Source organism: Pristis pectinata, chromosome 21, assembly GCF_009764475.1.
Source record: "Pristis pectinata isolate sPriPec2 chromosome 21, sPriPec2.1.pri, whole genome shotgun sequence".
NCBI lineage: Eukaryota > Metazoa > Chordata > Chondrichthyes > Rhinopristiformes > Pristidae > Pristis > Pristis pectinata.
Window position 1 is genome coordinate 1,142,802 of NC_067425.1, and position 25,010 is coordinate 1,167,811.

The window sequence follows — 25,010 nt, forward strand, 5'->3', positions numbered from 1 at the left end:
TAAGGGTCTTGCCCTTAGGAGTGTACTGCCTCTTGACATTAGTCCTACCAAGGTGCAACACCTCACATTTATCCGGGTTAAACTCCATCTGCCATTTCTCTGCCCACATCTGCAGCTGATCTATATCACGCTGCGTCCGTCGCCAGTCTTCTACACTATTCACAACTCTGCCTATCTTGGTATCATCTGCAAACTTACTAACTCACCCATCAACATACTCATCCATGTTGTTTACGTACATCACAAACAGCAGACGTCCCAGTACAGATCCCTGCGGGACACCAGTACTCACAGGCTCCAGCCCGAAAAAGTCCCTTCAACCACCACCCTCTGTCTTCTCCGGGCAAGCCAGTTCTGGATCCACACAGCTAATTCTCCATTGACCCCATGCATCCCAACTTTCTTGATTAACCGATTATGTGGGACCTTGTCAAGTGCCTTCCTGAAGTCCATATAGATGACATCCACAGCTCTACCTTCATCAATCTCCCTCGTCACATTTTCAAAAAAATTCAACCAGGTTAGTAAGATACGACTTGCCCCGCACAAAGCCATGCTGGCCTTCCCTAATCAAGCCATTGGATTCCAGATACTCATATATGTTATCTCAAAGAATTTTCTTCAGCAATTTCCCTACAACTGATGTGAGACTCACCGGTCTATAGTTGCCCGGATTTTCCCTTGTTCCTTTCTTAAATAGAGGAACAACATTAGCCACTTGCCAGTCCTCTGGGACCTCATCCCTGGTCAAAGAGGACACAAAGATACTGGTCAAGGACGCAGCAATTTCCTCTCTCGCCTCCCTCAGTAACCTGGGGTATATCCCATCGGGTCCCGGGGACTTATCCACTGAATCCTGTTTAGGAGACCTAACACTACCTCCTCCTTGACCTCTAAATGCCCTAACATGTTTCTGCCCTCAGTTCCGATTTCTGCGTCCTGCATGTCCCTTTCCTGGGTAAATACTGAAGAGAAATGCTCATTCAGAACCTCACCCACATCCTCTGCATCCAAACATAGATTCCCTTCTTTATCCTGAAGTGGTCCTACCCTTTCTCTCGTTATCCGCTTATTCCTGACGTAGGTATAGAATGCCTTTGGATTCTCCTTAATCCTACTTGCTCAGGACTTTTCATGGCCCCTCCTGGCTTTCCTAATTCCTTTCTGGAGTTCATTTCTAACTTCTTTATTGTCCTCACGTGTTCTGTCTGATCCTAACTTCTGAAGCTCTACATACTTGTCCTTTTTCTTCTTGACTAACTTCTCTGGACATTGAAGGTTCCCTTATTTTCCCATTCATGTCCTTCCTTCTAACCGGGACATAGCTATCCTGTACTCTGTGTATTTGATCCTTAAACACTTTCCACGTGCTCGACGTGGACTTACCAGCAAAAAGGTTTTCCCAGTTTACTCTACCTAGTTCCTGCCTTATGCCTTCATAATTAGCCCTGCTCCAATTTAACATGATTTAACTCAGCACTACTTTCCTGCACTGATTCGCTGCTTCCAATGTTCTCCATCGCTCACCCTGCACAGTCTACTGGCTTCACCACCCTCGGAGAGAAGACCTTCCTCCTCCTCTCTCCTCAATGACTGGCAGCTTATTTTGAGACTATGCCCTGGCTTTACACACCCCGGCCATGGGGCACAGCAAACCTGCATCTGACCTGTCAGGGCCTTTGGGATTTTAGCTTTATTGAAACCAACCTCTATGTCCAGGGAGTACAGGCCCAGGGGGTACAGGCTGGGGAATACAGGCCCAACGGGTACAGGCCCAGGGGGTGACCAGATCCGGACAGGACATTCCAGGTAAATGAAAACCAAAAAAATCTGCAGATGCTGGAAACCTGAAACAAAACCAGAAAACGCTGGAACGTCTGCATCTGTGGAAAGAGAAATGGTCAACGCTTCCTGTGCAGGACCCTTGATCACAACAGCACCAACAGAGGTGGATGCAGGGCAAGGAAGGAGAGACCCAATTATTTCATATTGTCATTGAGCAATGGTTAGGATCAGATCTGTGTAAGACCATGGGACGTGCCCAGCACACCAGTCTGTACTGAAGAAAAGACAAAACTGAGCCAGCTCCAGTCTCACTGGGCCCCACACAGTCGAACTCTTCAAATCCTCTCGCAATAAAGCCCAGCATGCATTTGCCTTCCTAATTGCTTTGTGTACCTGCACCTTAACTGCCAGTGATTTACATACAAGGACAGCCAGGGCCCTGATCTTCTAAACCTCCAATGTCTCACCATTTGGGGAGTGTTCTGTGTTTCTACCTGAGCGCACGCTGTCACATTTTGTTCCACCTCCCATGTCCTTGCCCAGTCACTTATCCTGTCACTGTCTCTTGCAGATTCTCTGCATCCCTTTCACTGCTACCTTGCTTTGTAGCGTCAACAAACTCGGACACATTACACTTGATCACTTCATCCAAATTATTAAAATGGATTGTGAACAGCGGGGGCCCCAGCACCAACCTCTGTGGCACCCCCACTGGTCACAGCCTCCTGATCAGAACTCCTGCTCTCTGTTTTCTCACCATTAATCAATCCTGAATCTACTCAGTATATTAACCTCTGCATGATAGCCAAAATAATCTCATCTGTAGCACTTCACTGAAGGCCTTCCTGAGGTCCAAACACACCACACCAGCTCATTCTTCTCCATCTGTTCAGCAAGTTACAACTTCAAATATTTCTGACAGATTTGTCAAATGGCAAGTTCATTTTATGAATCCATGTGACTCTGCCCAGTCCTGTTATTATTTTCCATGCCCTGCTATAACTTAATTAAACATTCTGGCATTTTCCCTACTGCTGCCATCAGGCAAGTTTGGTTTGTGGTTCCCAGTTTTCTTGCTCCTCCTTCCTTGTACGGCGAGGTCACGTTTGATCTTCAGTCTGTTTGAAACCATTCTAGGATCTGTGGAAGATGACAACCTGTGCACCTACTATCTCCACAGCCACATCCTTCAAAACCCTCAGATGGAGGTCATCGGCTCCTGAGATTTTATCAGCTTTTAGTCCAATTAATTTCTGCAGTTTTGTATTTTCACTAATGCTGATTTCTTTATCAAGCTTTGGTCCCCTTTTGTTGAATTCTGGAATTTTCTTTTTTTGGCAACATTACAAGATCTTTCTTTCGATCAAATACTATCTTTAACTACTTGTGATGAGCCTGGCTGAACCACTTTTCCTGTTGGGATTCTGTGCCTTTAAGGGAGATACCATGTGTTAATTCTTTAAACGTTATTCATGGCTTGTTTACTGTCATATTTTAATGTAGCTTCCCAGTCTACTAAATCCATGTCACACCTTATGTCTTCATTACTTCGTTTGGATTTCAGAACCAGACTGAACTCAATCACTGTTAACCTTTAGATAAAACTCTTATCATATTATGACTACCGTTCCCTAAAGTCCCACACTATCAATTAACTCTTTCTCATTGCACAATACTGAATCCAAAATAATCTGATACCTGCTTCGTTCCTCAGCACACAGATGGAGGGATCATCTCTCCTCCCCTGCATGACTCACCCGATACACCATTACAGCTGGTTCAGTTATATCCTTGTCACTTACAGCTCTAATTTCCTGTCCTTTGTCAGATTTCCAGTATCTGCACCCAGTGTCAGAGAGTGATACAGCACAGAAAGAGGCCCTTCACCGCACTGAGTCTGCGCCAACCATCAACCACCTGGTTTACACCAATCCTACATTAATCCAATTTTTATTCTCCCTCAATTCTCATCAACGCCCCCCAGATTCTACCACCCACTGAGGCAAATTATAGCGGCCAATTAACCTACCACCTGCATGTCTTTGGGATGTGGGAGGAAACCCGAGCAGCCGGGGAACCCAGAAGATGAAGATGAGAATGTGCAAACTCCACACAGAGAGCAACAGAGCTCAGGAGGGAACCTGGGTCTCTGGAGCTGTGAGGCAGTAGCCCTACTGTCTGCCCTACCCTGCACTCCCCCTCACCCCACTCCTTCACACTGATCTGTCACACGAGACCCCAGTCCAAGGCACCAGTGGGTCCCAAAGCACAGGCCAGCCTAACCACCAAGCCTTGTACTCGACCTCCTTTCAGGAACACCCTAAACTGGAATGTGCAGTGGGTGACCACACAGACCCCACCCTCTGGCCCCGAGAGGCCAGGTGTCCCCCCTCATCCGCTCACCCAAGGACGTGGGCCCCAGAACCTGGTCAATCGCTGCGGCCCCACCCCAAGAGACCCGTGTTTCTGGCAAGATATCTCCCCCCCCACCCCAACATTGCGGGGCTCCCTCACCCCCCCCACAGTGCGGCGCTCCCTCACCCCCCCCCCCCACAGTGCGGCGCTCCCTCACCCCCCCCCACACAGTGCGGCGCTCCCTCACCCCCCCCCCCACACAGTGCGGGCTCCCTCACTGCCCCCCCCACAGTGCGGGGCTCCCTCACCCCCCCCACAGTGCGGGGCTCCCTCACTGTCCCCCCCACAGTGCGGGGCTCCCTCACTGCCCCCCCCACACAGGCGGCGCTCCCTCACTGCCCCCCCCACAGTGCGGCGCTCCCTCACCCCCCCCACAGTGCGGGGCTCCCTCACTGTCCCCCCCACAGTGCGGCGCTCCCTCACTGCCCCCCCACAGTGCGGCGCTCCCTCAACGGGTCACACGCTGCAGCTCCACATTCAACCGGATGGCGGCGCTTTCCCCATGAGACGGCGCGGTGACGCGATGACGAGCGCGGTGACGTGAGACGCGATGACGAGCGCATGACGCGAGGACGCAGCGGCCGGGCCATGGCGGCGGCGCGGCCCCAGCGGAGGAGCCGCCGTCTCCCCGGAGTCGCCGGAGCCGCCCGGCCGCCTCGTCTACTCGCAGCTTCTGCAGCAGCTGGTGGGGGAGCGGCGGCAGCCTCGGCCTCATCAGCCCGGCCGCGCTCGGCGGCTTCCCCGCACCGAACAAGTCGGAGGAGCAGAAAATGGTGGAGCGGGCGATGGAGAGCTGCGGCTTCAAGGCGGCGCTGGCCTGTGTGGGAGGTCAGAGGTCAAGGGTGGGAGGGCATATCGGGGGCTGAGGGGTCAGGAGACCAAATCGAGGGTGAGAGGTCACGGATGGGCCGGGTGAGGATTTCCTGACACCCGCATCCTGGGCGGGTCCTAAACACCTTCAGAGCCGGGGCTGGGGGTCTGTCCCTGCCGCCCGTCCCCCCCTCCCCCCCTTCCCCTCCCCCCCTCCCCCTTCCCCTCCCTCCCCTCCCCCTCCCCCTTCCCCTCCCCCTCCCTCTCCCCCTCCCCTCCCCTCCCTCCCCCTCCCCCCTCCCCCCTCCCCCTCCCCCTCCCTCTCCCCCCTCCCTCTCCCCCTCCCTCCCTCTCCCCCCCCACCCTCCCCTCCCCACCTCCCCCCCTCCCCCTCCCCTCCCCCTCCCCTCCCCCTGACCCCACCTCCCCTCCCTCTCCCCCCTCCCTCCCTCTCCCCCCCTCCCCTCTCCCCCCTCCCCTCTCCCCCGCTCCCTCTCCCCCCTCCCCTCTCCCCCCTCCCCTCTCCCCTCTCCCCCCTCCCCTCTCCCCTCTCTTCCCCCTCCCCTCTTCCCCCTCCCCTCTTCCCCCTCCCCTCTCCCCCCTCCCTCTCACTCCCCCCTCCCTCTCCCCCCTCTCCCCCCTCTCCCCCCTCTCCCCCTCCCCCCTCTCCCCTCTCCCCCCTCCCCCCTCTCCCCCCCTCCCCTCTCTCCCCCCCTCCCCTCTCTCCCCCCCTCCCCTCTCTCCCCCCCTCCCCTCTCTCCCCCCCTCCCCTCTCTCCCCGCTCTCCCCTCTCTCCCCTCCCCTCTCTCCCCCGCTCTCCCCCTCTCTCCCCCCCCCGCTCCCCCCCCCGCTCTCCCTCCCCTCCCCGCTCTCCCTCCCTCCCCTCCCCGCTCTCCCTCCCTCCCCCCCCCCCCCCCTCCCTCCCCTCTCTCCCCCCCTCCCCATCTCCCCCCCTCCTACCAACTCTCCCTTCGTAACCCCCCCCCCCCCGTGTCCTGTCCCACACTCTCTACTTTGTCCCTTACCCTCCCTCAATCTCTGCTGGTGTTGGATTCCCTCTCTGGACTGTTTGATGTCTCTCCCTCAGGCTTTGTGTTGGGTGGGGCATTTGGCATATTCACCGCTGGTATCGACACCAACGTTGGCTTCGACCCCAAGGATCCTCTGAGAACACCAACTGCGAAGGAAGTTCTGAAGGATATGGGCCAGCGTGGGATGTCATACGCCAAGAACTTTGCTATTGTCGGCGCCATGTTCTCTTGTACAGAATGCATCATTGAGTCGGTAGGTTTGTGAGTTTCTTGGTGAATTAGTGGTGTCCTTGCACTTTATTGTCTGCCTGCACTGCACTTTGTAACTGTAACACTTCATTCTGCATTCTGTTATTGTTTTACCCTGTACTACCTCAATGCACTGTGTAATGAATTGATCTGTACAATGGGTATGCAAGACAAGTTTTTCACTGTACCTTAGTACATGTGACAATAATAAACCAATACCAATGTACTACCATGTTCCACGGTGGCCAAGAAATTGATGAGAGAAGCTTTGGAAAGGTGGATTTGGAGGAAGGCTCCTTGTAGGGTTATGGCTCTTGTATTTTAATTGGTGGAGGAGATTGAACAGACTTTCTGGTCTTTAAGGAGGCAGACGGAGATTGGGTGGGGGCTTCACCCTAGTCAGACAGAATTGTCAGTGAGTTAGGCTCACTCCACTGCTGGTGGTTGATGCCGAAATGGTGTGAGCATTCACAATTAGATCGGGCGTAAGTGGGCATCGGAAGAGGGAGGTGGAATGTGATTAGGTCTGTTTGTTTGTATGAGAATAAAGGGCTAGAACAGGCTGGTTGGGAAGAATGGTCTCCTTCCAGTTGGTCACTTTAATGTGTTTTTGTTGTTTTATGAATTGAGGCTGGAATTGAAGTGCTTGTAATCATTTCTCCGTGATTTCTTGCAAGTACCGTGGAAAGTCGGACTGGAAGAACAGCGTGCTGAGTGGCTGTGTGACGGGAGGTGTGATTGGATTCCGGGGTGAGTAGAGCCCCTCCCTCAGGATGGCTTTGTCTCCAGCACACCACTGCTTCTAACCTCCTCTTCTGTCCTGGCAGCTGGTCTAAAAGCGGGCGCAGTTGGATGTGCGGGCTTTGCTGCTTTCTCTGCAGTCATCGATTACTACCTGCGCTGAGGTCGTTGGGAGTGAGCGGGCAGGACCACGGGCTGTCACTGCCACAGACGGAGTGGGACACAAGCTGTGGGTCTGGACACGCAGCCAATGGATTGATGACAGCAGACAGTTCCAGCTTGGACCTGCAGTTGGCAAGTGGAAATGGTTAACTGGATGGGGCTGGCAGCACATAAGCAGTGCCCACACCATCACCAGGGCTCGGTCATTCGCTACTGTACATCCTGTTTCCGTTGAGAGGAGTCCAATAAAGCACTGCAGTGTGTGCAGAGAGTGGTTGTTTATTCATAGAGTCACCAACAGTTCCTGACCAGACGATGCAATAGACTCTGAGGTTTGAACCACTTCCTGCTCCTGTTAACAGGCCCCACCTGCCTCCACCCTTTTCTGTGTGTCTGTGTGTCTTCCCCCCCCCCCATCCCTTTCTGCTCTTCTTGCCCTTCCTCATTGATGCTCCATCCACCCTACCTTATCCCTGGTACCTCCTCTTCCCCTGCCTGCCCCATCGCACCGCTCACTGCCTACTCCACATCTCGCCACCCTGCCCTTGCTGCCGTCCCTCTGCCCATCACCATCACTGGCAGTTACCGTCCTTGCCTCCCCACCACTTCCTCGTTCCTTCTCCACCTCTCGATGTCCTCTTCTCCAGTCATTCCCTCCCCCCCCCCCCCCCCCCCCCCCCCCCAACCCTTTGGCTCATTTCTCCTGTGTCCTACACTGCCACACCTCGTCATTGAAGGCGGGTTGCAGTATTGTGGCAAGGAAGCATGGGAGAGTTGTTGCCATCTTGGACTGTGGCTGGTGTCTCTCTGCATTTCTTGTGTGGTCACTGAGCTGCGGTCCTGGGATTAGCTCCACAGCCACTGGGAGGAGGGAGCTGAGGAGCACCCTGGCGATGACTTTCCCTGTGGCTGACAGCCTCTGCTGACGTTCAGTGGCATCACCACCGCTGAGTCTCCAGCTGTCAATACCCGAGGGTTCCCACTGACCAGAAACTGACCTGCAGTAGCCATGTACACAGTGTGGCTACAGGAGCAGGTCAAGGACGGGGACTCTGGTCAGTAAGTCACCTCTTAACTCCCCAAAGCCTGTCCACCATCTACAAGGCTCAGGAGTGTGATGGAGCACTCCACTGGCATCGAGGAGTGCAGCTTCAACAACACCCAAGAAGTTTAACACCAGACAGGACAGAGCAGCCCACTTGACAGACACCCTGTGTGAGGAGATAAGAAATGGGAGCAGGAGGAGGCCGTTCAACCCCTCAGACCCACTCTAGCACTCAGTAACATTACAGCTGATCTTTGCACCTGGCACCACTTTCCGGCACCACCCCATCTGTATCCCTCAATTCCTTCAACATCCAAAAATCTCCCCTCTGCACTTCCCTCTAGCCCATGGAAGCATCTTTCACTTCTCTCTGTATTCAGACATTTACGTATCTGTGATGTTCCACTGCCTTCAGTTTTAACAGTCACTTCAACACACACTTTTTGAAGTCCATTAAAACATCAGTGCAATTCACTCATTGACCCCTGTTATTTAGTATAAAAACCTCAACCAAGCTAGGCAAAACATAATTTGCCTCAAGGGAAGAGAGATGTCTTGTTGCAATTGTACCAGCTGGTGGTGAGACCATATCGGGAACATTGTGTACAGGCCTGGTCTCCCAACCTAAGATGTACGTGTAACAGGGCGGGTGCAGCAATGGTTCACCAGATTGATTCTTGGATTGGAAGGTTTCACGCGAGGAGCAGCAGAGCGGACCTACACTCTCTAGGGTTTAGAAGAGTGAAGTGATCTCATTGAAACATACGAAATTCATCTTAACAGAGATGCTGTGCTGGTTTCCCCTGGCTGGGGTGTCTAGAACCAGGGTCACGGACTCAAAATAAGGAATCAGGTATTCAGGACTGAAAGGTGGTCAACCTCTGGAGTTCTCGAAGCAAGAAGGCTGTGGAGGCTGTCGCTGAGTTTATTCAGAGAGAGGCTATAGATTAGGGGGTACAAAGGGGATCCTGAGATGGGGTTACTGCAGAAGGGCATCGAGGTGTAAGTTAAGCTGTGGTTTTATTGTGTGGCCTGCCCTTGCTTTTGTCCCTTAAGTTCATGTGACCTGGGCTGAGGCTGCACAAATCTTGGAAAGTTGCTGGGAAGGTGGTTAAAAAGTAGACAGGATTCTGGGCTTTCCACCAAATATCTGAAAAATTAATGAAAAATTTCCAAGTAAAAAGTCCTCTGTGGCCCAGAAAACCGACAGGAAACGTGGCGCAGAGCAGAGCAGAGCAGTTAAAGGTAGGCTTCCAGCAGTTGATCACGTTGCCAGAAATATCAGCAGGCCTGAGTACTGGGAGCACTTCAAAACTCGGCAAAGGAGGATGAGGAAATTGATAAAGAAAAGCAAGAGAGATGTCTGAAGGAATAGGAATGGATCGTAAGAACTTCTGTAGTTATGGAAAAACAAACTGTTGAGTGTTTACAAATGGGGATTGGGGAGTTGTGAGGAAATGGCAGAGGAATTAGACAAGAAGATAAGATCTTTATCAGTCACATGTACATCGAAACACACAGTGAAATACATCGTTTGCGTAGAGTGTTCTGGGGGCAGCCCATGAGTGTTGCCACGCTTCCGGCACCAATATAGCATGCCCACAACTTCCTAACCCGTATGTCTTTGGAATATGGGAGGAAACCGGAGCACCCAGAGGAAACCCACGCAGACATGGGGAGAACGTACAAACTCCTTACAGACAGCGGCTGGAATTGAACCCGGGTCACTGGCGCTGTAATAGCGTTATGCTAACCGCTGCACTACCATACCTGCCCAAGGAATTAAGCAATTTCTTTGTGTCTTCATGGAAGGAGATCGTAAACCTACTGACACCACAGGAGCCAAGAGTCTGGTCAGTGTGAAGGACTGAAGGGATTAGTGTATTAAATGGAGAAGTCACTGAGAATAAAAACTGATAAATCCTAAGGACCTGCTGACCTACCTCCTTGAGCATGGGAAGAGGAGGCTTTAAAGTGAGTGATTGCCTCAGTTACTGTCTTTCTATAGATTCTAGAATTATTTCTGTGGGTTAGACGGTCATAAAGCATCACAGCACAGAAACAGGCCTTTCAGCCCATCCAGTCCATGCCAATCTGATCTGCCTAGTCCCATCTACCTGCACCCGGACCATATCCCTCCAAACCCCTCCCATCCATGTACCTATCCAAACCTCTGTTAAATGTTACAATTGAACCCGCATCCACCACTTCCACTGGCAGCTCGTTCCACACTCACACCACCCTCTGAGTGAAGTACTTGCCCCTCAGATTACCCTAAAATGTTTCACCTTTCACCCTAAACCTATGTCCTCCAGTTCTAGTCTCACCCAACCTGAGGGGGAAAAGCCTGCAATGCATTCACCCTATCTATACCCCTCATAATTTTGTATACCTCTATAAGATCTCCCCTCATTCTCCTGCGCTCCAGGGAATAAAGTCCTAACCTATTCAACCTTTCCCTATAACTCAGGTCCTCAAGTCCTGGCAACATCCGTGTAAATTTTCTCTACACTATTGCAAGCTTATTGATATCTTTCCTGTAGGTGGGTGACCAGAACTGCACACAATACTCTAAATTCGGCCTCACCAATGTCTTATACAACCTAAATGTAACATCGCAACTGTACTCCATGCCATGATTTATAAAGGCCATGTGCCAAAACACTCTCTTTATGACCCGATCTACCTGTGACGCCACTTTCAAGGAATTATGGATCTGTATTCCCTGGTCCCTTTGTTCAACCGCACACCTCAGAGCCCTGTCTTACCCTGGTTTGTCCTCCCAAAGTGCATCACTGCACACTGTCTGCATTAAATTCCATTTGTCATTTTTCAGCCCATTTTCCCAGCTGGTCAAGATCATGCTGCAAGCTTTGATAACTTCCTCACTGTCCACTATGCCCCCAATCTTGGTGTCATCCACAAATGTACTGATCCAGTTTACCACATTATCATCTGAATCATTAATATCAATGACAAACAGCAATGGACCCAGCACCGATTCCTGCAGCTCACCACTAGTCACAGACCTTCAGTCAGAGAGACCACCAGCTACTACCGCTCTCTCTTCTCCCACTGAGCCAGTGTTGAATCCAATTGGCTACTTCATCCTGAATGCCAAGTGACTTAACCTTCTGGACCAGCCTCCTGTGCGGAACTTCATCAAAGGCCTTGCTAAAGTCCATGTGGACAACGTCCACCGCCTTTCCTCCATTGACCTACTCAAAAAAAACTCTAAGATTGGTTAAATGTGACCTACCACGCAGAAAACCATCCCAAATCAGGCCCTGTCTATCCAAATACTTATATATATCCTGTCCTCAGAATACCTTCCAATAATTTACCCACGACTGATGTCAGGCTCACCAGCCTATAATCTGCCAGTTTATTCTTAGAGCCTTTCTTGAACAACATTAGCTATCCTCCAGTCCTCCGGCACCTCACCGGTGGCTAAGGACACTTTAAATATCTCTGCCAGGGCCCCTGCAATTTCTGCACTAGACTCCCACAAGGTCCAAGGGGACACCTCGTCAGGCCCTGGGGACTTATCCATCTTAGTTCACCTCAAGACAGCCAGTGCCTCCTCTTCCGTAATCCGGATCCGGTTCCTGACCTCACTACTCTTTTGCCTCATTACTACAGTCTCTGTGTCTCCAGAGTAAACACGGATGCAAAAAATTCGCTAAATATCTCCCCCCCCCCCCCCCATCTCTCCGGCTCCACACATAGATGATCATGCTGATCTTTGAGAGGACCAGTTTTGTCCCTCGGCACCCTTTTGCTCTTGATATAGCAATAGCATGAGGTTGCTGTGGCAGATGATGAGAGAATCCCAAGACCCCTCCAACACTGAGATTCTCCTTCACCCTGTCTGCCAGAGCAACCTCATGTCCTCTTTCTGCCCTCCTGATTTCTCTCCTAAGTGTTCTCTTCAGAATCAGGTTTATTATCACTGACATATGTCGTGAAATTTGTTGTTTTGTGGCAGCTACAGTGCAAGACTTAAAGACATAAAAATTACTATAAGCTACAAAAAAATAGTGCAAAAGAGGAATAACGAGGGAGTGTTCATGGGTCATGGAACATTCAGAAATCTGATGGCGGAGGGGAAGAAGCTGTTCCTGAATTGTTGAGTGTGGGTCTTCAGGCTCCTGTACCTCCTCTCCAATGGTAGTAATGAGAAGAGGGCATGTCCCGGGTGGTGAGGATCTTCAGTGATGGATGCTGCCTTCTTTAGATTCCACCTCTTGAAGATGTCTTTTATGGTGGGGAGGGTTGTGCCCGTGATGGAGCTGAGTCTACAACCCTCTGCAGCCTCTTTCATTCCTGCATATTGGAGTCTCCGTACCAGGCGGTGATGCACCCAGTCAGAATGCTCTCCACCATACATCTGTAGAAACATACTAAATCTCCTCAAACTCCTAATGAAGTAGAGCTGCTGGTGTGCCTTCTTCATGATTGCATCAATGTGTTGGGCCCAGGATAGATCCTCTGAGATGTTGATGCCCAGGAACTTGAAGCTGCTCACCCTTTCCATCGCTGACCCCTCAATGAGGACCGGTGTGTGTTCTGACTTCCCCTTCCTGAAGTCCACAATCAATTCCTTGGTCTTGCTAACATTGAGTGCGAGGTTGTCGATGCAACACCACTCAACCAGCCAATCTATCTCACTCCTGTACACCTCCTCATCACCATCTGAGATTCTGCCAATAATAGTGATGTCATCAGCGAATTTATAGATGGCATTTGAGCTGTGCCGAACCAAACAGTCATGTATAGAGAGAGTAGAACAGTGGGCTAAGCACACATCGTTGAGGTGCACCTGTGTTGATTGTCAGTGAGGAGGAGATGTTACTACCGATCTGCACTGACTATGGTCTCCCGATAAGGAAGTTGAGGATCCAGTTACAGAGGGAGGTACAGAGGCCCAGGTTTTGAAGCTTGCACTGAGGGGATGATGGTGTTGAATACCGAGCTGTAATCGATAAACAGCAGCCTGATGTATGTTTTGGTGATGTCTAGTTGTTCCAAAGCTGAGTGATGAGCCAATGAGATTGCATCCGCTGTAGACCTGTTGTGGCGGTAGGAAAATTGCAGCAGGTCCAGGTCCTTACTCAGGCAGGAGTTAGTTCTAGCCATGACCAACCTCTCTAAGAACTTCATCACAGTAGATGTGAGTGCTACCAGGCGATAGTTCTCTAGCAGCTGGTCCCCTAGCAGCTCACCCTGCTCTTCTTGGGCACTGGTATGATTGATGCCCTATTGAAGCAGGTAGGAACCTTCTGACTGCAGCAGTGAGATGTTGAAGATGTCCTTGAACAGTCCAGCCAGTTGGTCGGCACAGATTTTCAGTACCCTGCCAGTTATACCTGCATTTCTTATACTCCTCCACTGCCTCATTTGATCCTAGCTGCCTATACCTAATATGCAGCCCCTTCATTTTCTTTACCAGGGCCTCAATATCCCTCGATAATCAAGGTTCCCTCAACCTGTTAGCCTTGGCTTTTACTCTTAACAGGAACATACAGATTCTGTACTCTCAGTATTTCACTTTTGAAAGCCTCCCACTTACCAAGCATCTCTTTGCCAGAAAACAACCTGTCCCAATCCACACCTGCCAGATCCCTTCTGATGCCATCAAAATTGGCCTTCCTCCAATTTAGAACCTCAACCCGAGGACCAGTCCTATCCTTCTCCACGATTATCTTGAAACTAATGGAATTATGATCACTAGGTCCAACGTGTTCCCCTGCACACACTTCCTGTCTCATTCCCTATGAGGAGATCCAGTATCACTGTCTCTATAGTTGGGCCCTCTACATATTGATTGAGGAAACTTTCCTGACCACACTTAACAAACTCTGTCCCATCCAATCCCTTTACAGTATGGGAGCCCCAGTCAATATGTGGAAAGTTAAAATCACCAACTATCACAACCTTATTTTTCTTGCAACTGTCTGCTGTCTCTCTACAAATTTGTTCCTCTACATCCCGCTGACTATCGGGAGGTCTGTAATATAGTTCCATTAATGTGGTCACCCCTTTCCTATTCTTCAGTTCCACCATATTGCCTCAGTTCTAAGTTCATCTGCCTTACCTACAATACTCTCGCATTGAAATAGACGCATCTCAGAACACTAGTCCCACCATGCTCATCAAACAGTCAATTTCTGTCTTTGCTTGTAGGCTTAATATCTGCTTTCCCCACAGCCACTCCACCTGCAACTCTAGTTTAAAATTATTTTTATGAAATTATTTTTATAAAATGATGAAAGGGATAGATATAGAGGCAGGAAGGTTGTTTCCACTGGTAGGTGAGACTAGAACTAGGGGACATTGCCTCAAGATTCAGGGGAATAGATTTAGGACAGGGATGAGGTGAAACTGCTTTTCCCAGACAGTAGTGAATCTGTGGAATTCTCTGCTCAGGGAAGCAGTAGAGGCTCCCTCATTAAATATATTCAAGACACAGATAGATTTTTGCATAGTCGGGGAATTAAGTGTTATGGGGAAAAGGCAGGCAGGTGGATCTGAGTCCACGGCCAGATCAGCCGTGATGTTATTGAATGGTGGAGCAGGCTCTACGGGCCAGGTGGACGACTCCTGCTCCTGTTTCTTATGTAAATCCCCGTCCCCCTCCAGTTCAGGTGCAAACCGTCCCATTTGTACAGGTTCCACCTGCCCTGGGAGAGAGCCCAATGATCCAAAAATCTGAAGCCCTCCCCCCTGCACCATCTCCTTAGTTGCATGTTAAACTTCACTCTCTTCCTATGTCTTGCCTCACCAGCATGGGCCACAGTAGTAAATGTAACCCCACTTGTCTGAGAAGGAAGGAGAGAGAAAATAGAATTTCCAACATTGCTTGTATCTTTATCTTCACCTTTGGGATCTGGGTGTCATTGGCCAAGCCAGCATTTATTGTCCATCCCTAACTGCCCCTGTAAAAGTGAAGGTGAGCCACCTTCAGGGACCACTGCAGTCCTTCTGGTGAAGGTGCTCCCACAGTGGAGTTGGGAGGGAGTTCCTGGATTTGGATCCAGTCACAATGAAGGACCAGCGATATATTTGCAACTTGGAGAGGAACCTGTAGGTGGTGGTGTTCCCTTGCACCTGCTGCTCTTGGCCTTGATGATGGAAGTGATGGGAAGTTCTGGTGGAGCAGCCTGGACACAGCGTGCACACTGCAGCCGCACCACTGGTGGTGGGTGGGGGGCGGGGGCAGAGTGCTTGGGCTACCAGTTCAGAGGTTTACTGTGTCCTGGATGGTGTCAGGCTTCATGGAAGTTGTTGGAGCTGTACTCATCCAGGCGAGTGGAGAGTATTCCATTCGAACTCTTGCCCTCCTAAATGATGAAAGGCTTTGGGTTGTCAGGAGGTGAGTCACCTATTGCTGTTTACCCAGCCTCTAACTGCTCTTGTAGCCACTGTACTGTGTCTGATCCAGCTGAGTTCCTGGTCAATGAATGGTGGTGGTGGGGCGGTGGAGGGGGCACTGCTGTCAGCTCTCTCTTGTTCGAGGTGGTTGTTGGTGCCATTGTGTTGAACAGTGTAATAACAGAATGCCCCTCAAAATGGAATTGAGCAGAGTCGGTGTGGAGTTTGGAAAGGCAAATCATGTCTGACTGATCATTTGGTGTTTCTTGAGATCAGGACTTGTAGAATAGATAAGTTGGGGACTAGCATTGTGGTGTATTTATATTTTTGTAAGGCTTTTGGTGAGGATCCTTCCCAAGAGTTCAGCAAGTTTAGAGCATATCGAGTTGGGGTAAAGTACTGAGGTAGATAGAGAATTGATTAACACAGCTCACCATCTACATCAACAACTTGCCTGAGGCCATCAAATGTCACATCTCCAAGTCTGCTGATGATACAAAACGAGGTGAGATTGTGAGTGGGGAGAAGGTATAAAGAGGTTTTGGGGTGTGGACCAGCTGTGAACATGGCAGATGGAATGGAACTGTGAAATCATCACACTGATGTGGAGGGGTAGTCCTGGGTATCTGTGCACACCAGTCACAGAACAGTCCAGCACAGGAACAGGCCTTCAGCCCACTAACGTGGTCTGTGTCCCTCCATCCCCGGCCTGTTCATGTGTCTGTCTAAAAGCCTCCTAAATGTTGCTGTCGTATCTGCTTCCACCGCCTCCCCTGGCAGCATGTTACAGGTGCCCACCGCTCTGTGTAAACAAAAAACTTACCTTATAAATCTCCTGTAAACTTTCCCCCCTCACCTTTGGTCTATGCCCTCTGGAATTTGACATGTCTATGCTGGGAAAAAGCCTCTACCTTCTCATAATTTTACTTTTCATAATTTTATGAACCCCTCAGCCTCTGATGCTGCAGAGAAAATTATCCAAGTTTGTCCAACTGCTCCTTGTACTCTCCAATCCAGCAATGTCCTGGTCAACCTTTTCTGCACCCTCTCCAAAGCCTCCACAGCCTCCCTAGCCTCCCTATAGTGTGGTGACCAGAACTGCAGATGAGAACTAACTAAAGTTTTATACAACTGGAACGTGACTTCCCAACCGTTGCACTCAACACCCCGAAGATGAAGGCAAGTGTGCCATCGGGTTTCTTTCCCACCCAGTCCACTTGTGTTGCCACTTTCAGGGAGCTACGAACGTGCACCTCAACATTCCCTCTGTACATCAGTTGTCCTGAGGGTCCTGCCATTTACTGCATACTTTCCTCTTACATTTGACCCTCAAGTGCAACACCTCACACTTGCTCAGATTAAACTCCATCTACCATTTCTCCTTCCAATTGTACATGTGGTTTATATCCCTCTGGATCCTTTGACAACTTCCCCACATCCACAGCTCCACCAATCTTTGTGTCATCTGCAAACTTACTAATCAGCCCATTTATATTTTCATCCACAAACCACAGAGGTCCCAGCACTGACCCCTGTGGAACACCCCTCCAGTCAGAGGAGTTACCCCTCCAGCACTGCCCCATGAAAGCCAATGTGCAAGTGCAGCAAGTAGGGCAAATGGTACATTGGCCTTGATTATGGAGGGGAAATACTGGAGAAACAAAGGACTGAAGATGCTGGACTGCTGAAGATGGGTCCTGACCCAAAACATTGACCACCTGCTTTTCTCCACGGATGCTGCCTGGCCTGCAGTGTCATCGTGCTTTTCAGTTACTATGGAGAGATTGTGTTCCTGAGGAAGGGATGCCTGGAATACGGAGGGTCTTGGTGAGACACCCCCTGTGCAGCAATAGGCTAGAGGCTGATCTGATCACGTCCTCAGCACCTCCACCCCCTCCCCAAACCCCTCGACTCCCTCCCAGTTTGTCAATCCACAGCGCAGGATAGGGTTAAAGTATGTGAGAGGTTGGTGACCAGCACTTGTGGGCCGAGCTCTGTTTCACTTTGTGACTCAGTGGATGTGGAAGGAGAGCCCAGAGCCAGGTCATTGGCCCCACACAGAAGCTGCTTCCTGGCTGTGCCTTGTCCCTGCCTTGGTTGGAAAACTTTGGGACATCCTGAAGGTTTGAGAGCTGCAGCATAAGGGAATGTTCTGACCCCAACACAAACCTCCGCTACCTGTGGCTGTGGAAATTCCCACTGGGGCCTCAGCCAAAAACCAGCAGTGCAGCAGCTAGTGCTGCTGCCTCACAGTGCCAGTGACCCGGGTTTGCATGTTCTCCCTGTGACCGGGGGTTTCCCCGGGTGCTCCAGTTTCCTCCCACATCCCAAAGGTTAAGTGGCCGCTGCAAATAGCCCCTCGTGTGGGGGTGAGGGGTAGAATCTGGGGGGAATTGGTGGGAATGTGGGGAGAATAAAATGTGATGAGTCACAACAGAGAACAGGTGTGATGCACAGACTCAGTGGGCTGAAGGGCCTGTTACCTGCTGTGTGACTCTGTGGACTAAATTCCTACTCATATCCATGAGTCTGGGCCCTGAAACTGTGGCCCTGGTGTCAGATCCCCAGTGGGGAAACATCCTCTCCTCGTCCTTACTGAAAACTAATGTCCTTGCCACAGTGGCAGTGCAGCGGAGATTCACAAATGGGTTCCAAGGATGGTGGGATTCCCCTTGAGGGAGTGAGTCAACTGAAAGACTGGTCAGAACGTGCAGGTACTGCCACGTGGTGTCGTGTGATCTCCCCATGCATTGTGAACAGACCGGTGATCCCGGCTGGTCTGAACTGTGAGCGCTGGCACTCGGTTAGAGTTCATGTGGGATCGTGGATCTGGAGGTGTTCGTTCAGGAAAGGGAAAAGGTCAACACCTTTATGGAAGGCAGAAGGAGGTGGGAACCCATGGAGGGAAGCACTGCAAAAGGCAGGTGGAAATCCTGTTGAAAGAAGGGCAGAACTTCCCGTGGCATTCCTGGAGGAAATGCTCCACAGTCTGGGAGTGAGGGGGAAGGGGCGGGAAGGTGGCAGACCAGCATGTCCTCGCACCAGGCTGATGGTCCCAGGACATTCGACATTCACAAGGTTCATGTGAGCCCCAGGAGACTGCAGTGACCAGAGGCTTGGTCAAGGAGACGGGTTGGAGGGGGACCCCTGAGGAGGGGTGAGGAAATTCTGGCAGGGGGCTGATGGCCCAAGTAGCAAGAGCACAGGTAGATGGGGGCAGAGGTCTCCGAGGGTTGGAGGGCTGGGGGAGGAAGACCGTGGAGTAGGCCATTCGGCCCATCATGCCCATATTAATAGACTATCCCACCACACTGCCAGGGCTCTCGGGTGCTATGGTAGGTGTGTGACCGGGGGGGGGGGGGGGGTTCAACCTGAGAGAGAGAGATTAGAGATAGGAAGGGAGGGCGAGATACGGGGCCGGCGGGGCGGGGGTAGGAGGATACGAGGTGGGTGGGAAGATACGGGGGTGAGGGGAAAGGAGAGAGAAAGAGGGGCGAGAGGGCCTGTGAGAAAGTGAAAGAAAGAGAGATGGGGGGAGGGGAAAGTGAAAGAGAGACAACGCGTGGGAGGGAGGCGCGGCGAGGGAGGGTACCTGTTGGGCTCGGGCTCGGGCTCCGAGGACCGGCGGAGCGGCGATGTGGGACCCGGCCGAGTTTGAGGAGCACTGGTGCCGGGAGTTCCCGGGGAGCGAGGTGCCGCGGATGGAGCTGAGCTCGGTGGTCGAGCTGGAGGCCGAGCTGGAGCGGTGCCGGGAGCGGCTGCGGGTCAGCCAGGAACGCCTGGCCCAGGAGAAGTTCAAAGTGATTTACCTGGAGACGGCGCTGGGCCGCCAGCAGCGCAGCGAAACGTCCCGGGACCGGAGCGAGTGCCAGCGGCGCGGCTACAAACGTAGCGCCGGCCCCCAGGGACCGCAACAAAGTATCGGCGCGGAGCAACAAAGTATCGGCGCGGAGCAGGAAAGTATCGGCGCGGAGCAGGAAAGTATCGGCCCGGAGCAGGAAAGTATCGGCCCGGAGCAACAAAGTATCGGCGCGGAGCAGCAAAGTATCAGCCCGGAGCAGCAAAGTATCGGCCCGGAGCAGCAAAGTATCGGCGCGGGACATGAACCAGACGCCCCCGACAAGGGAGCAGACGCCACGGACGTCCCGGGCCAGGAGCGGGCGCCGGGCGAGGACAGTGAGGACGATGCGGAGACGCTGCACCGAGACGGGGAGCCGGCGTCGCCCGGCCCCGCGCGGCCCCTGCTCATTCCCCGCTTCAGGGGACTTCCGATGAAGCGAGTGAAGGACGGCGGCGACTCCCCGGGACTGCGGCGGCGGCACCTTCTGTCCGTGTCGCCCAGGTGGCGCAGGGAGACTTCACCGAGCGAGGGGAGTGACCGCGAGTATAGCTCGGACCGGGACTCGGCAGGTGAGGGTCTGTCGCTGTATAACACCGGGGTACAGTGCCGGTGGGGACGGGTCTGTCACTGGATAACACCGGGGTACAGTGCCGGTGGGGACGGGTCTGTCGCTGTATAACATCGGGGTACGGTACCTGTGGGGACGGGTCTGTCGCTGTATAACACCGGGGTACGGTACCTGTGGGGACGGGTCTGTCGCTGTATAGCACCGGGGTACAGTACCGGTGGGGACGGGTCTGTCGCTGTATAACACTGGGGTACAGTACCTGTGGGGACGGGTCTCTCACAGTGTATAATAGTTGGGACACCATGTTGCAGCTGTACAGGATGTTACTGGGACCATAACTGGAGTGTTCTGGGCCGTTCTGGTCTCACATTAGGGAAAGGGTGTGGGACTGCAGAAGACCTCTCCAGGATGTTGGCTGGAATGGAGGGCTGTAGTTACAAGGCGAGGTTGGATAGTTCTCCCTGGAGCACAGGAGGTTAATGGGTGACCTTGTGGAGGTTTATGTAATTATGAGGGGCATTGATGGGTGGATTCATGAAGGGTTCTGCATGGAGATTGATGGGTGGATTCATGAAGGGTTCTGCATGGAGATTGATGGGTGGATTCATGAAGGGTTCTGCATGGAGATTGATGGGTGGATTCATGAAGGGTTCTGCATGGAGATTGGCCTTTCAGCCCAATTTGTACGTAGTGTCCAAGATGCTTCCACCACTTCCTCTGGCTTCTCATTCATGTTCCCACGCCCTCTGTGTGAAAACTGAATTCTCGGATCGTCTTTTAAATCCTTCCCCTTAAACCTGTGCCCTCTTGGTTTAGACTCCCTAACCCTGGGAAGAAGGTCATTAATTACCGTTTCTAACCCTCTCTAAGGTCACCCCCAGCCCCCACAACCCAGGGTCCCAGCAGTTTCCTTGCTTCCCACAACATCCTAGAATATGCCTGATCTGCCCCGGGGTTTTATCCACCTTCACAGCTGCAAAAACAAGCCGGGAAACTACAGGCCGGTGAGTCTGACATCGGTGGCGCGTAAATTGCTGGAGGGAATTCTGAGGGACAGGGTCTGATTTGGGACAGTCAGTGTGACTTTGTGCGTGGGAAGTTGTGTCTGCCAAATCTCTTGGAGTTCTTCGAGCAGGTAACCAAGAGGGTAGATGAGGGCAATGGATGTTGTCTCTATGGACCTTAGCAAGGCCTTTGACAAGGTCCCTCATGGCAGGCTCGTCTGGAAGTTTAGATTGTGTGGAATCCACTACCATGAACACTACCTCATTGTTCCTTTTTTTTGGCACTATTTATTTTGTAATTTATAGTTCTATATGTCTTTGCACTATACTGGCTGCTGTTAAACAATAAATCTCATGTCTTACAAGACAGTGATAATAAACCTGATCCAGATTCTGATTGGGGGAGATAACGGATTGGATTCACAATTGCCTCAGTGGTGGGAAGCAGAGAATGATGGTCAAGGGTTGTTTCTCAGACTGGAGGCCTGTGTCTAGTGGTGTGCCGCAGGGGTCTGTGCTGAGACCTTTGTTGTTTGTAATTTGTATAAACGATTTCGATGTGAATGTACAAGGCACGGTTAGTAAGTCTGTGGATGGTATTAAACTAGGTGGTGTTGTAGACAGTGTAGAAGGTTATGAAAAATTACAGGGGGATCTGGATCAGCTGGGTGTGTGGGCTGAGGATTGGCAAATGGCTTTCCATCCAGATAAATGTGGGGTATTGCATTTTGGGAGATCAAACCAGGGTAGGACTTATACAGTGAATGGTAGGGCCCTGAGGAGTGTTTTGTAACAGAGGGACCCAGGAGTGCAAGTGCATAGTTCGCTGAAAGCGGTGTCACAGGTAGATAGGGTGGTGAAGAAGGCGTTTGGCACACTGGACTTCATCAATCAGGATAGGAATTGGGAAGTTATTATGTAGTTATATAAGGCTTTGGTGAGGCCGCACAAAGAGTATTGTGAACAGTTTTGGTCACCCTATGATAGGAAAGATGTTATTAAACTAGAAAGAGTGCAGAAAAGATTTACTAGGATGTTGCTGGGACTTGGGGCCTGAGTTACAAGGAGAGGTTGTGTAGACTAGGACTTTATTCCCTGGAACGTGGGAGATTGAGGGGTGACCTGATAGAGGTATATAAGATCATGAGGGGCATGGACAGGGTGAAAGCACACAGTCTTTTTCCCAGGGAGGGGGTGCTAAAAACAAGAGGGCATCGGTTTAAGATCAGAGGCGAGAGATTTAAAAGGGACATCAGAGGCAGCTTTTTCCACACACAAGGTGGTGCGTATTTGGAATGAGCTGCCAGAAATAGTGGTTGAGGCGGGCACATTAGCAACGTTTAAAAAGCCATCTAGATAAGTACATGGATAGGTGAGGTTCGGAGGGATCTGGGCCAAACGTGGGCAGATGGGACCAGCTCACTGGGCAACACAGTCGGCATGAAGGAGTTGGGCCAAAGGGCCTTTTTCCCTGCTGTATGACCGTAAATCTCTTCTCTTCTGTAATGTAGACAGGCTTCAGGACATCAGCCTCTTCCCTGAACTTACCAGTTTCCATGTCCTTCTCCACGGTAAACACAGAAAAGAAGTTTTCATTTGAGTCCTAATGAAAGGTCTCAACCCAAAACCTTGATCATTCCCTCCACAGATGCTGCCTGGCCTGTTGAGTTCTTCCAGCAGTTTGGTTTTAGCTCCAGATTCCAGAATCTGCTGTCTTTTGTGTCTTCATTAAAGACCTCGCCCACCTCCTGTGGCTCCACACATAGATGACCACACTGCTCCGCCAAGGAGACTGCAAAGGAAACCAAGGGTTCATGACATTGAGTTCTCCCACTTTAAGTAACCCCCACCCTCCCCACACCCACCATGTCTCTTCTTTTCTTCCCTTTCCTAGCCAATCTTTTTTCTACCCCCACTTTTTTCCTCCTTACCTTTGACCCATCCCCCAGTGGATCTTCTCTCCCCTCCTCCCCCACACCTGCCCATCACTATCTCTTACCTGCATCTACCTATCACCATCTTGTGCCCACCCCACCTCCCCTCTTTTGTCCACCTATCACTGCTCTGCTTTTCCGTCCTATATATTGGGCTTCCCCTTTTCCTATCTTCAGTCCTGAAGAAGGGTCCTGACCCAAAACGTTGACCACCTGCTTTTCTCCATGGAGGCTGCCTGGCCTGATCCTTCAGGCAACCCACTCTTTCTCTGGTTACCCTTCTGCTCTGAACATGCTATTGGAATCTCTTAGGATTCTTCTTTACCTTATCTGCCAGGAATATCTCGTGTCTTTGCCCTCCTAATGTCCTTCTAAACCACACTCCTACATCCCTTGTACGCCTCAAGGGACTCTCATGATCCCAGTTGCCTATACCTGACGTTTGCCTTTTTCCTGACAGCCTCAATATCTCACATCATCCAGGGTTCCCAATCCTGCCAGCCTTCCCTTCACTCCAGTAGGAACATCTGTCCCTGAACTCTCTCCATCTTACTCCTGCTTACTAGACATCCCTTTACCTGCAAGCATCCTCTCCCAAGAAACCTTTGAGAGTTCCTATCAGCTGCAATCGCACGTGGCCTTGCCCCAGTTTAGGACTTTAACAGGAGGAACAGCCTGATCTTTTTCCTTAACTATCTTGAAACTAATGGAATTATGGTCACTGGTCCCAAAGTGCTCCCCCACTGACATTTCAGTCACTTGCCCTACCTCATTCCTTAGAGGAGGTTGAGTGAAGCCCTGTCTCTTGTAGAGTTGTCTACATCAGAAAACTTCCCTGGACTCGTTTAAATTCTGCCCCATCTAATCCCCTAGCAACATGGCAGTCCCAGTCCGTACTGGGGAAGTTATGAACCTGTTATTCCTACAGCTATCTGTGATCTCCCTATGTATTTGTTCCCCCAATTCCCACTCACGATGTGGGGGCCTATAGTGCCATCCCAAAGTGATCACCCCATTCTTATTTCTCAGCTCCAGCGTACGGTATGCTGGGTACGGTACCAGTGGGGACGGGTCTGTCGCTGTATAACACTGGGGTACGGTACCAGCGGGGACGGGTCTGTCACTGTATAACACCAGGGTACAGTACCAGTGGGGACGGGTCTTTCCCTGTATAACACCGGGCTACAGCACTAGTGGGGACGGGTCTGTTGCTGTATAACACCGGGGTACAGTACCGGTGGGGACGGGTCTGGTTGGTTTAACACCGGGGTACAGTACCGGTGGAGACGGGTCTATCACTGTATAACACTGGGGTACGGTACTGGCGGGGACGTGTCTGTCACTGAATAACACTGGGGTACGGTACCGGTGGGGACGGGTCTGTCACTGAATAACACTGCAGTACAGTACTGGTGGGGATGGGTCTGTTTTGTTATAACACGGTACATTGTTGACAATATTGTTTTGATCCGTCTATTACTTGTTGGGAATACTGTCAGGCAGTTGGAACCTTTGAACTGGAATCGTGGTGTTAAAGATGATCAGATGGTTGGGAGCTCCCTGCATCTGCGAAGTTAAATAGAGCAAGTTCATTCGAAAGGACAGACAGGATCACAGCAGGGAGTAAGCTAAGACTGATGGATTAAACTGCATTTATTTCACTGCAAGAGGCCTGACAGGTAAGGCAGATGAACTGAGGGCAAGGATGTTAAACAGGACTGGGGTATTATAGCTATTAGAAACATGGCTGAGAGAAGGACAGAGCTGGCAGCTTAATGTTCTGGGTACAGGTCAAGGAAGGACAGAGGTGGAGGTAAGAGTTGGTGGGGGGGGCGGGGGTGGTGGGTGTTGCATTTTTGATTCGGGAGGACATCCTGGCAGTACTGACAGAGGATATTCCCAGGGGATTGTCCAGTGAGGCAACATGGGTGGAAGTCACAAATAAGAAGGGGTGATCATTTTGATGGGATTGTAGTGTAGGCCCCCCATGGGTCAGTGGGGATTAGAGGAGTAAATATGTGGGGAGTTTTCAGATCTGTGGGGATAATAGG

General features: G+C 51.3%; 2 protein-coding genes across 3 annotated transcripts in view; one reads left to right on the forward strand and one right to left on the reverse strand.

Annotated features, from left to right (window-relative positions):
- Positions 1-4,128, reverse strand: part of LOC127581317 (collagen alpha-2(I) chain-like) — a 28,710-nt gene extending 24,582 nt beyond the window's left edge. The window contains exons 1-2 of one of the 2 annotated variants that reach the window (XM_052035605.1): positions 3,818-4,128; positions 656-743 (exon numbers count right to left, since the gene is read on the reverse strand). The gene's annotated coding sequence lies outside the window, so the exon portion shown is untranslated. The remainder of the gene's footprint in view (positions 1-655; positions 744-3,817) is intronic. The other variant, XM_052035603.1, reaches the window with a different exon arrangement.
- A 628-nt stretch (positions 4,129-4,756) lies between these two features.
- Positions 4,757-7,460, forward strand: timm22 (translocase of inner mitochondrial membrane 22 homolog (yeast)). Its single transcript, XM_052035627.1, has 4 exons — positions 4,757-5,028; positions 6,098-6,294; positions 6,968-7,040; positions 7,118-7,460. Exons 1-4 carry the CDS (start codon positions 4,971-4,973, stop codon positions 7,192-7,194), a joined length of 405 nt encoding a protein of 134 aa, XP_051891587.1. The 5' UTR covers positions 4,757-4,970; the 3' UTR covers positions 7,195-7,460.
- The last annotated feature ends 17,550 nt before the right edge of the window (positions 7,461-25,010 follow it).